Source organism: Serinus canaria, chromosome 5, assembly GCF_022539315.1.
Source record: "Serinus canaria isolate serCan28SL12 chromosome 5, serCan2020, whole genome shotgun sequence".
Taxonomy (NCBI): Eukaryota; Metazoa; Chordata; class Aves; order Passeriformes; family Fringillidae; genus Serinus; species Serinus canaria.
In genome coordinates, this window is record NC_066319.1 from 56611743 (window position 1) to 56624407 (window position 12665).

At 39.8% G+C, this 12665-nt stretch overlaps 1 protein-coding gene across 1 annotated transcript in view; it reads right to left on the reverse strand.

Annotated features, from left to right (window-relative positions):
* MNAT1 (MNAT1 component of CDK activating kinase) overlaps positions 1–12665 on the reverse strand; it is a 118872-nt gene that overhangs the window by 60380 nt on the left and 45827 nt on the right. Inside the window, exons 5-6 of the mRNA XM_009101658.4 lie at positions 9891–10031; positions 4477–4602 (exon numbers count right to left, since the gene is read on the reverse strand). Of these exons, the coding sequence (XP_009099906.1) occupies positions 4477–4602; positions 9891–10031 (267 nt within the window). The remainder of the gene's footprint in view (positions 1–4476; positions 4603–9890; positions 10032–12665) is intronic.

Consider the following 12665-nt stretch of genomic DNA (forward strand, 5'->3'; position numbering starts at 1 on the left):
TAATTGAGTTTTTAACTGCATGAGATTACTCCAAGAATACCATCACTAGAGGCTAAATGTCCTAGCAAACTGGGGGAAGTCCAGGACAGTCCTTCCAGTTTTGTAAAGTTTATTTTCTTAAAAAAGAAGAAAAGAAACATTACAGAACTGGAAGGAACAGAAAGGGAACAGACACAGAGCCTGAAATGTGCAGGAGATGGCATGAGCTGAGCCAGTCTAAGGCACTCAGATTTGCTACAAACATGGAAACAGCTGGGCCATGGACTCAAAGATCCTGTGCTCCCAGTTCAACAAGTTGAGGAGGAGTTAAATACATCCAAACTGTGTCTGTCCCTGCATTTTTAACCACAATGGTGAGGTAAAGCACAGACCTAGAAAAGCCTTCCACAGTTCTGTAAACACCAAAGACATAAGAATGAAACTTAATTCATGCAACACAATAAATTCCTGTTGCATTTGCAAACTGCCATTTGTTTGCAATACATATGAGCATCTCTTTCACATCTTAAAATGAGCTCCACATTAAAGTTACCTGACAACCAGAAATGGTCATTACATTCACCAAGAAACAGAAGAATGCTTCTCTTGCCAGACCTTGTGTTGCACCTCGTGATAAGCCCTAGAAATGCTGGGAGCATCATTCATTTCAGACAAACTGTGCTCTTTTTGACAGCTGCTAAAGTCTGCAGTACCACAATTGACAGGATATCTCATTTTTAGCACTATTGCAGCAATTAAGATTGTTACAGTTTCTTTTGTAGCTTTACCCTGATTTGAGATTGGATTTAATAAGATGGTTTTAAAATACTCAGATGTGCTGAAAGTGTATTTCTTAATATGATGAACATGATAAGGAAAAAAGCCTGGCAGCACTGTCTGCCCCTACTCAAAGACATAAATCAAAATTGATTTGGAATGTAAGCTTTGTGCACAGAGGACAGAACTTACTGGAAAAATTAAAGAGCAGATTACACAGGAAAAGCTGCTTCCACTGGAAAGAAGGAAAAAAAAAAAGGAAAAGTGAAGGAGACCCTGTCCCCATGAACTATTTGTCTGTCTCATGCTATAGGGGATGCTCTTGCTTAGCTTACAAGACATTCCCTCCTCCCCCTCAAGCAGAGGAACTCACAGCACACTAATATGACACCTTAAACGAGCCAACTTCCTTGAGCATTGCCCAGGAGACTAGAATGGACATGCTCCTAACTCAGACACCAAGAAACATGTCTGATTAGCAGTCAGGCAGAAGAACATCTCTGACCAAGGAAAAACACTCCTGTTCAAGCTGAAAAAAACCACAACTGGCATATTTTCATAGCCCTTGTGTAAACATCAGCTCCAGATCAGCCAGCAGCTCAGCTAGCTCTATCTGGCTTCCCTTCTTTTGAAAGAAAATTAGAGGAAAACACCCATCAGAAAAGGTCAGTGGCCAAACTATTAGGAAAAAATAAAAGCCCAGGGGAAAGGCATACATAGTGATTCATTAAATGTGCACTGCTAAGCCTCTGACAGTGGGCACAAGCCAGACTTTTCACACAAATGTCCTGAATTTGCAGAACTCTTGTGCCAGAGCATTAATTAGAATTGTATTTCTTAAGAAATTCTCAGTACTCCCCTCCAGCTCTCCCACCAACAGGAGTGGTGTGAACCCCATGGTTTAGAGGAGAACAAAGCCAAAGGAACTACAAAGAGAACAAGAAAAGCTCCACCCACTTCACGTGGACACCTAGGCAAAAGGAGTGGACTGAGCATCTCAGGTTCTTAGGAAAACACTCAGCCTGGCAAACAAGCATGTCCTAAGGTGGGAACTCACCTGACACTGTCACCAGAACCCACCCTCATGGATCACGTGCAATGAGCAGAACTGCTTTTCACAAAACTAACCCTACTCCAAGGCCAGCAAACTTGCATTTGATAACTACAGGAACTTTCCAAGATGAACCCCAATCCTAATCTGAAAACATCAAGAATTTGAGATTTCGTTGCATTCCAGAGCCAATTTTAACAGTGAGGCCAATTAACCAGCAGAACACTGTGTGAACTTTAGGTCTTAGTCCTTTCCTTCAGTTCCTAGTTAGATGGTGTTTGTTTAACTAAGGTTACTGGTTCTTGGTACATTTAATGCTGCACTGCTCAGACCTGGCATGTTCTGTGCCAAGGAGGTACTTAGTGTCAATTGAGTCATACCTGAACCATCTCCTAAACCAGAGGCAGAAAAAAGATCTTTCTGCCTTTGGATGGAGTTTTGTGGCTCCTCTTCATGTTCTTTCTGATTTTTGCATTCCAAATGCAGCCAGCAGAACTCTGCAGTTCCCAACTCTTCCCAATATTGCATTCAGGAGAAGTCCTTTCCTATTTATTGCTGAACTATTCACATACCCAAGGCCCCCCACACACACTGTGGCTATGGGTCAAACTGGTTTACTTGCTTAGCTAAACTTCCAAATCCTCTTCCCAGAGCCTGACCAGGCTGGGGATTTATTTCCTCTTCTATTTCTCATTTTGCATTTAGCCCTATTAAAACACATTTCATTCAAATGAGGCCAGTTTGTCAAAGTGACCCTGTAAACTGCCAATTTGCACATATCCACAGAAATTCAACATCTGCTTCCAAGCACTGAGCTGCCTCCCAGCAGAACACCCACAGAAACATTCCCAGGATATGGAACCAACTTCTTCAAAAATTATAAACTTAGACACTTCCTTCATTTATTGTTCAGAGTATCAATATTGTTATTATCGTGTAACAGAATTTCTATATATTTTTTAATGTTATATAATAAATAAATCAAGCACCTGTAAAGAAAATAAGGAAACATTCATCTTTCTAAGCAAAATCTGTAATTTTGTTGGTGTAAAATTTTGATACAATCCATTTTCCATAAATAGTAGTCACCAACTTCAAATGCTTCTATCCTTAACTTTACTGTTAAAAAACATTAATAGAAATAAGTACAATTAAATTGTTCTTTTTCAATTTAGGACTAAGATCAGTCAGGGTGAGGAAATTTTTGTTTCTTGGGATTGAACAAATGAAGTTTTTTAGCTAGTCACATTTTCTCAACAGTGATAAATTAGCAATTAGTTATCTGGCGTATCCCCTATTATTCCAAACATTAGGATTTCAATGTCCTGCTGCTGGAAATCTCTTCATCCAAGTCTTTCACCATTCCTGGATGAAATTTACTTTGGGCTGCAGATCTCAAATGTCCACTACCACATACTGCACTTAATATTTATTTTAACAAAAATTAAAAAATACTTCCACTGTCCTCATAACATACATAAGCTGATCTTCTTCCCTTGCTCAGAGAAAAGACAGCTTTAAGAGATTTTGACAATATATTTTAAAAGCAAGAAGTACAGTCATTCAGAGTATTTTTCAAACAGAACAAGAGGCATTTTCTGTCCACTGGCTTTTCTACAGAAAGAAAATCTCTGACAAAGCATATCAATCTCCCCCAGACTGTTAGATTTTGAAAGAAATAGGAAGAAGATCAATTTACACCACAGGAAAACAAGAAAACAATCCACACAGCCTTACAAAAACTGACACTGCTTTTGGAAAAATAAGCTGCAAATGCTTCCACACTGTGAGTACTTGAACAGATAATGAATATAGCACAAAAATTCATGGCAAAAATAAATTGATTACTGACAGGAAACTAGCTTGATGCACAGATTTTTGCTTTGCTGACTTATTGGCTTGTTGAGGAGAGTAGAGTGTTGGCTATTTTCAAGACATTCAGTTTACCATTACCAATTCTAAAATACAAAGTCTAAAAAAAGTGGATTTTAAAAAGATCTAAAAAGAGATTTAAAACCATACAAAGCAGAAAACCAGCAAGGTGCAGAAAAGACCAGTCACTGGTGCTCCCACCCCCAGCTTTACATTTATGTACACAGGCTGGTGTGTGCTTGTGCCATGTCATGACACAGAACAGGAATGCTGAGAGATCTTCAGCTGCCACCCCAATGGTGACAGATTTGCAAAAATACTTGCTGCTTCCTAAAGCCAAATAACAACAAAAATAGTGTCCTTAACCTTGGCACAATTTTCTAGATTGTTAGCCTCATACTCCCAGATCACTCCAGTGCTCAAAATAAATCTGAAGAAAGTGCAGATGATTCTTGAACTTCAAAAATTTCAACTCCCAGAACTAGTATACAAATAAGAAAAATAATTCAAGGACACCACAACTTCACAGGGAGAGAGGTATAGTTTATTTTTTGATAACTACATCATGAAAATGTTCCATATATTTGTGATGATGACCCTTCTGGCTGGCTCATCACAATATTCCAACTAGCAGAATGATGAAATTCTTCAATTAATTCCTAATTACTTAAATAATTGGAAGAAAAGAGTCTATTTCATGTAACATGCAACTCAGGTTTAAGCAACCTCTGAATTTCATACGAGGAAATCCTTGATCTTCTGAAAGATATTAAAAAAACCAAAGAAGCAAATCTTACCATTTTGATGCCAGTGGAAAATGTGACTGGTTTGACAGGTTTGGGTTTTTCCAGCTGCATTTCTAGCTGAGTAGATCTGTCCTTATGCTGAGCTAAGAGCAGAGAGGCAGGAAGATCAGAGCTCTCCTGTAAACATATAAGGAATAAATTTGAGTCCTAGACCAAAACAAATATTAATTAACACTGCATATTGTTCCAAACTGCAAGCTGTGACTGCAAGGCCATCACTAGGAGAACAGCAGAATGCCAAGTATCCTCTCCCTCAGCAACAGTTCACAGAAAACGATCATTTTCAGTAATAAGAAAAAGCTGCAGCAACCCCATAAATCAGAATAACCTGCAAACAACTATTTTTATAGAATCCACATTAAAGACAACATAACAGGCTCCTTATTCCAAATGGCCAATGCAACAATATTTATTAAAATTTAAAAAAAAATTAGAACTCAATCAGAGAAGGAATAATACTGAGTAGTATAACTTGGATCAGATGTTTATCTAAGACACATTCTTTCTCCCAATGAACTCAGACCAGTTTGAAATTGTTTCCCATTAGATTTCACCTGAGGCCGTTTGGAAATGATCCTTGCTCTGCTCTGCACAATGGCACTATTGTAAGGGCAACCAACAGCATATTTATTTTCTCCTTCAGCAACTTATTTTTAGGGAAGGCAGCCAATTTTTAAATACATATATATATATAAAAACTAGTAAAATGAATAGTTAAGCAAATGAATTACTTAAACTGTCAGGACAGAATGATTATTAGCATACATATATGGAAGTGCATTTTTGAGAGAGTCAGGAAATTATTGGCTAAGTAATTTTCTAAGAGACTAATGTGACTATCTACATGCACACAGAAATCCTTGAGAATTTCTGGCTAGAACTACCATGAAGTTGAGAGCAGGGAAGAAGTTCAGACAGATTCTTCCTGAACTGCTCTAACACAGTATTTTTTTCCTAAGGCCCTCACACATCATATTTACTTCTGTTTCAAAGAGCCAAGGAAATACTGAACTATGAACCACACTTTGTTACTCACAAAACCAAACAGATTTTATTAACAGGACTGTGATTTTTTAATAATTCAGTTCAATGTAAGAAGTTGGATGTTTTTAATGCCACAAGATGCCTTGATGGTACCTAGAGAAATCCTCTGAAGTGATCATGAAGAACAGTCACATTGCACATTGACCTTTCACATCACTCTCCAGTCTTTTTCCCTCTCTATATTTCATTACATCCACTTTGCCTTACCACTAGAATGCAAGATAAAAACAGAAAAATCTCACAAGGCAAGATCTGGTCCAGAATCACAAATACAACATCTAAGGCACAGCTTCCTACTTGCATTTCTGTGATCAGCTTGGAGGAGGGAGGGAAGATGCTAAAAACCTAAATTGTAGAGATAAAATTTGGACCACAAATGCACTAGTTTAGAGTCTGCTTCTTTCAAGTGTTGTACATCTCTAACCTGCATGCAGCAGCATGTGCTGTCAGCTGTAAGCAGAGGTTAAAGATGTTGAACTCTTTCAATGACCAGATTTAACATGCTGTGGGAGAAGAGAAGAGTGGAAAGCATTCCCTTGTTCATTCTGTCATTCATATTCCTTAAACACTCACTGCATTTCTAATAAAATGATTCAAGGAAGCCAATTTTTAACCAACTTTTCAGGAGTTCACACAATGACCAGTAACCAGATTACACAACTGTGAGAAACCCACAGTGTGCCAGCAAGGCACCACATCCTGATTGTTTGTCCTTTTGAATATGCCCAGAGCCCTTCTGTTAACTATTAACACACGTGGAAGTTCCAACCCTGTGTTTATCCATACCAGCAATTTTCTGTATGGGAAAACAAACTGTCTACACCATGAACAAAGCTGGTTCTACACAGCAATTTCTGGAAGATTTTTCTCAAAACCCTTGAGGTTCTGGTGAAAGTGTGGATTTGACCTTTTTAATGCCTTTGCCTGGTTCCAAGCTATGCCAGAGTCCAGGGAAAACCTGCTCCGCTGCCATGTGCTGCAATCCCATTGTGCTCATGCCTGGGAATTATGGGCTGTTGAAGAGGAAAGTGCAAGTCCCATAAAACACAAGAGATCATCTTAGAATCCTCTGTAACAACGTGAGAGAGTTTGTACAGCACGTAAAGAAAGTGCTTTAATATTTTACTCAGCCTGGATTATCCAAGGTTAAAATAAAATTCCCAAACAAACAACAACCCAAAATAACACACTCATACAGCTCTCCCAGTGATGCATAAAGTGCATTTGAGACTACCAGTCTAAATCAGAACAGGGTATTGTGCTTTTAAAGTGAGAGGTTCTACTGGAAAAGAGGTGGCCTACAATGCAGGTAACACAGAAATTGCCTAATTAGGGAGGCAAAAAGGACCAAATTGCTTTTCCAGGGGGCTGCAGAGCCTGAGTTCCCCTGATGCCTTGCTGATCTCTCCAGTACTTCACACTGGCCTTCCTCTCCCAGTTCCCAGCCAAGGATGGGCTCACAGAGCCTTGGCCCCAGGTCCAGTCCTTTCTGCAGGAGCCCCTGCACTCCCCAGGCTGGCCAGAAACCAGGGCACACTGCACAACATTTGGAACACCAAACATTTTTCTGTGCCTCTGAAGTACCTAAAATTATCAGCTCTTTGAAGATGGCACAACATTCTCAAACACTTTTGCACACAATTGAGACCTTTCCTGCACATGAAACCACCACAAGTAACACATCTAGTGACTTGGACCACCAAGGTGATGGGAGGGAAGGAGCACCTCTCCCATGAGGAAAGGATGAGGGCATTGGGATTGCTCAGCCTGAAAAGAGAAGGCTCTGGGGTGACCTAATTGTGGCTTTTCAGTACCTGAAGGGAGCTGACAAAAGAGACTCTTTACCGCAGCCTGGAGTGGCAGGACAAGGCTCCAAACTGCCAGAGGGCAGGGTTAGATTAGACACTGGAAGAAATTCTTTCCAGAGGGTGGTGAGGCCCTGGCACAGACTGCCCAGAGGAGCTGTGGATGCCCCAACACAGTGAATGTTCAAGGCCAGGTTGGATGGGGCTCTGAGCAATCTGCTCTAGGGGAAGTTTTCCCTCCCCAGGGCAGGGGGTTGGAATTGGATGGTCTCCAAGGACCCTTCCAATCCAAACATTTCTATGATTCCATGAGATCTGCAGCTTTGTAAGATTGCAGCACCAAAGGTAAAATTTATTCCTTGACAAAGAAAATAACCAACATCTCTACTTGTACAACACAAAATTGTGTCTTAAATTTTTTCTTGCTGCCCAGTGGCAGGGCCAAACTTGAAAAACAAAATTACCAAGATCCAGTGGGTCTGGGCTGTAGGCTGACCACACCAGGTGATCTGTCAGGAGAGGATTCAAAACCAATGTCAGATTCTCACCTTCCTCTGCTCTCACAATCCTGCAGAGTCAGTGGTGTTAGCACTGCTATCTCTGTAGCCAGAAATTAATCCTTTTTGGTTTAGCACAGAACCAGCAACCATAGATAAAAGATTAATTTTTAAGTTAATTCTTTACACTCCCAAAAGCTGCTTATGCTTGGCTTTTGCTGCATTTCTCAATTGAATTTTATTCATGATCAGTTTCATTTTCAGATTTGGAGCATGGCATTAGAGGGATTTCAGAGACCATAGGAAAAGTTTATTTCTTTAACAACTGCTGTTTTTCCAGAGACTTTGTAAGTCATTATACAAACACTTCAGTGCTGGTTTTATAAACCTTAGTAATATTACAAAACAAGTTTTGGCTCAAATTTAAGTTGACACTGCCCCTTCAGAAACAGAGACATAACTTGAAACTGTCCAGTTTCCTCCCTCAGCCTTTAAAAATCACATTTTTTATTTACAACATATTTATATTGTTTTTAGAATATTAAGATATGTTTTAATAGCAATACATATGCAATCACAGTTAAAACTACTTATTTTAGTCATGTTTTAAGGGTTATTTATAGCTATTCTTTCTGCAAGCCACCTGGTGAAGGTTTCCAGTAAAACCAAATGCTGTGTTTAAAAAAAAAAAAAAATTTAAACCCCACATCAGCCATTGGTCTCTAGTCAGTTAGGACTAAAACAGGGTTTTTAAAAGTCAGAAACTCAAAATCCTGAGAAATATTCTGAGAAATTAAATTCAAATTCATAGTGGAGTTTTTATTAATTTATCCACTATTCCTAATTGTACAGACTGTAAACACAATTACCTTTAAAGTGAAAATAGATTGCTGGATGTAAAGATACAGGCTTGACTTTTTTTTTTTTTTTAAGATTTCTGCTCATCTCTGCTTTTGCCTACAAAAGGAAAACCAGGAACAGGAATCCTGGCTTGAAGAAAGGCATCCATCTCTTCAGGAGGCCCTGAAACTCCTAAATTTCACTTAGCTCCTCTGGCCATTCCAGTGCTTTCTGCCCTGGCTCAAGGAGGAACTCTGCTTTTTCAGGAAAAGTAGAAAAGCATCTATATCATGAATAAGAACTGAGACTACAAAGCAAAATTAACACTGTATTAGTGTGAGATGCACTGATATAAGAGAGAAGATATCATTTGGATCTGCCAAGCAGCTTTAAACCACACTGACACAGCTGAACACATGTATGCATGCATGCATACTTCTTTTTCTGATTTCCCTTTAAGGTTACACACGGGCTGTGTGTACACAGACTGTCCTCATGGGTGTTAAACCTCTGAATGTGTGTGTATGCATGTCTGTACACACTCTTGTACTGAAAAAATTGAGATGTGAACCTTCTCTAACTAACACATTTAGGGAGTTTCTCTGTGCCCACACATTATTGCATTTGAGATGCAGAATCAGTAAATTAATCAAGATTACCACAATTTCCAAAAGTAGTCTGAGTTTTTCTCTGTTTGTCTATACAGGCTTCATTCACTTCAAAAGGAGCAACTTGTACAGGAGAGGTGTCAGTAAGAGAACATGACACACTCAAGGCAGAAAGCTTTTCATTGTAGCAGTTTTTGCATACAAAGGGACCACCAGTCATTTAGGAGCTCTGAGTGAGAAAGGGCTGAGCAATGCTTGGATAATCCGTGATGTTACTGTCCCCTGCTCTCCATCGTCTCCACTGCAGAGGGGGCTGAGTCAAAGCACCTCCTGATGACCTTTTTGCTTTCACACACCAGACTCTCAGCCAATACTCAGAACTGCTTAGCAAGCCAACAGAGGTAGAGTTGAGCTACAAATCCCAGGAGCAGTCTTCATCCAGCCCCCCTAGCTTAGCAAAACCAGAGTGGTTTGCACCACTGAAATAAATAACAGGTGAGAGAATGGAAACACAAAACAGGGAAACGGGGACAGAGCTGTTAATTCCACACAGTGATAGAGATGGATGTCAATGCTACTGAGCTTTCAAAGCCTCTGCTTGTGTTACTCACCAGATCATCCAGGAGTGCCTGTTTATTCTTTCTTTTTATCATCTGCTGTAGCTGCTCTTCCTTCTGCATGAACAGGCGCCTCTGTTCGCTCTCCTGCCGCTCCACCTCCAGAGCCTCCTCCAGCTCCTCCTGCTCCCGTGTCTGAGAGGGAAAGCAGAAATCAGCTCCCAGCAGCCCCACAGCTCCCCTGCCCGCCAAGGGACCCCAGACAGGCCAGGCAAGGGGAAAGCAGCCAAATTCTACCTTTTAAAGCAGAAGGTGATTATGGATGATTATTCTACCTCTTCATTGTCCAGTATAAAGTTAAGATTTTTAACTTGCTGCTCGCTGGAGTCAGATCTGAATCCTTAAATGTTATGGAAGGGGTTTTCCCTACACTTTCACTCTAAAGTGACCCCCCTCAGCTCCCACACATCCTATAACTCAAGGGTGAACAAAAACATAATCCCACAATACTGCTCCTGATCATCCCACTCATCAGCTTCATCTTCTTTGCAAAGCACACTGTGTGTAGAAGAAAAATGAGAAATTACAAATATGTGAATATTAATAGGGAAGGCTATATCTTTCAGCATTTAAGCATTTACTGTGAAAATGTCACATTTTTAGAAAATAAGGAATTTTTCCTATAACCTGGATTGCAGCCATGTGACATGGCTGAAAAGAAAGATTAATAGTACAAAATGACAAGTTCTTGTTACAGATCTATTTCTTGGCAAGGATCTGTTTAATGTGCAAACTATTAGGTAATCTGTATTTGAAAATCACAGTGAAAGAATAAAAAAAAAACAGAAGAGGGCTCAGAGGCAGAGAAAAATAAGAGGATTAAACTATTTTCTAAAGAAGGTGGATCAAAAGAATGTCAGTTTGGTTGCTAGAAGGTACAAGGAAAAACATACAGGAAACATTTTCCAAGTCTTATCCATTTAACATACTAAAGCAAAGGGAGATGCAGTAAAAATGGCAAAATAATTAAAATTTTATTAACTTAAATGGATGATTTATTGATGAAAGAGTTTCAGCAGAACATCTTAGGGGAAGACACTGATCCCTTCTCTATGGTACCCAGCGACAGCACCTGAGGGAACAGCCTGAAGTTGTGTCAGGGGAGGTTTAGGTTGGATATTGGGAAAAGATTCCTCACCCAGAGGGTGTTTGGGCACTGAACAGGCTCCCCAGGGCAGTGGTCATAGCACCAAACCTGACAGAGCTCAAGGAGGGTTTGGACAATGCCCACAGGCACAGGGTGGGACTCCTGGGGATGGTGCTGTGCAGGGCCAGGAGCTGGACTCAATAATCCTTGTGGATCCCTTCTAAATCAGCTTCTTCTATGACTCTGTGATCATTATTGAGGTCAAGGCCATAGTAAAGTTTGTTCTAATCATAAAGATACATCATAAAGCACAGCTACCTAATAAAAGCCAGAATCTGCAAAAAAATAAAGGAAAAAAAAATTCCTTCACCAGACAAATTGAGTCAGTGGGTCCCAGTTACTCCTGGGAGATGTCATCACCTGCCACTGAGCCAACAGCTGCTTCCATTTTGTAACTGGTGCAGGGACACTGGTAAAAAGCTGGGCACCAACCAGCAACCACCTGGAACTGGGCTCTCTTTGCATTTAATGAAAGGAAAAAAAAACCCAAGAAAATCCCTAAACTTCTAACTGAGGTTATGTCTGAGAATTAAGGATTTAGTTAGTTTGGTCAACAGAACAGAAGAGCTCAAGGTCTTTGAGATATTCCAAGGCTCTTCCACATTTATCTCTAGAGACTGCCTGGAATTTGCACTGAAACAGAAGAAAACTTGTAGGGAAGTGCTGACAGACCTTCAGACCTAGTCTGAAGAAACAGCCCAGAAAAATTAATGTCTGAAATATGTAAACTGATAAACAAACCTGAACCAGAGCAGACTACAGGAAAATGGAAGAATTATCATGTGTCAGATCAAATTCTTTAAACAGTAAAAGAGAAGAGATATGTTCAATAGGCAGCAAGGGTTGTGTCCAGACTAAAGATAATCTAAACACAGTTCTAATGTGTGAAGGGAAAGATGATGACAGTGAAGCCTGGAGTAAACTCAAGCCTACAAGTGAAGAAGTAAATAGAAAGTAAAATCACATTTTGCCACATTCAGGAAAGGATAATCAGGAAAACATGCACACTCACATCACAGAATCCAGACACAACTATTTCAAGACTGCACAAAGCAGCAAGTGAAATTAAACATCTAGTGATAAAGGAGGAAGCAACAAGTTACCCTGTAACTGAAGAAGTGCCAACATTTAAGGGAGAAACACTGGAAAAGCTGTAGTCCACTCAGGGTGCAAAGTTTTATAAATAAAAAGTGTATATAAATATCTATATATTAAGAAAAACAATTATAACTACAAGAACATGAAGATCTTCACTTTTTTTTTCTAACTACAAGAGTAGAACAGTCTTAGGATCAATGTATTTCCAGCAGAGATGGGAATACAGAGTTCCTTTACAAGAGGCATTAAGATCTCTGCATTCAATTCTGGCCCCATCTGCTTGCCAAACACAAATCACACTGGAGCAGGCAAAGGGTAACAAAAACAGCAAGAGGGACAGAAAACATCTATATTCCTCAGAAGTAATCTATTAGAGAGGACAGAAAAATTTAAGTCAAGAATGTAGGGACAATGACTGGCCACCTTTTACCATACATGGAGTAAAGACATTCCAAAACTTGCTAAGAGGAGCTGGAGAGGAAAAGCAACCCTTCAGCTTTTAGGAGAGGAGGAAATTTATAGGC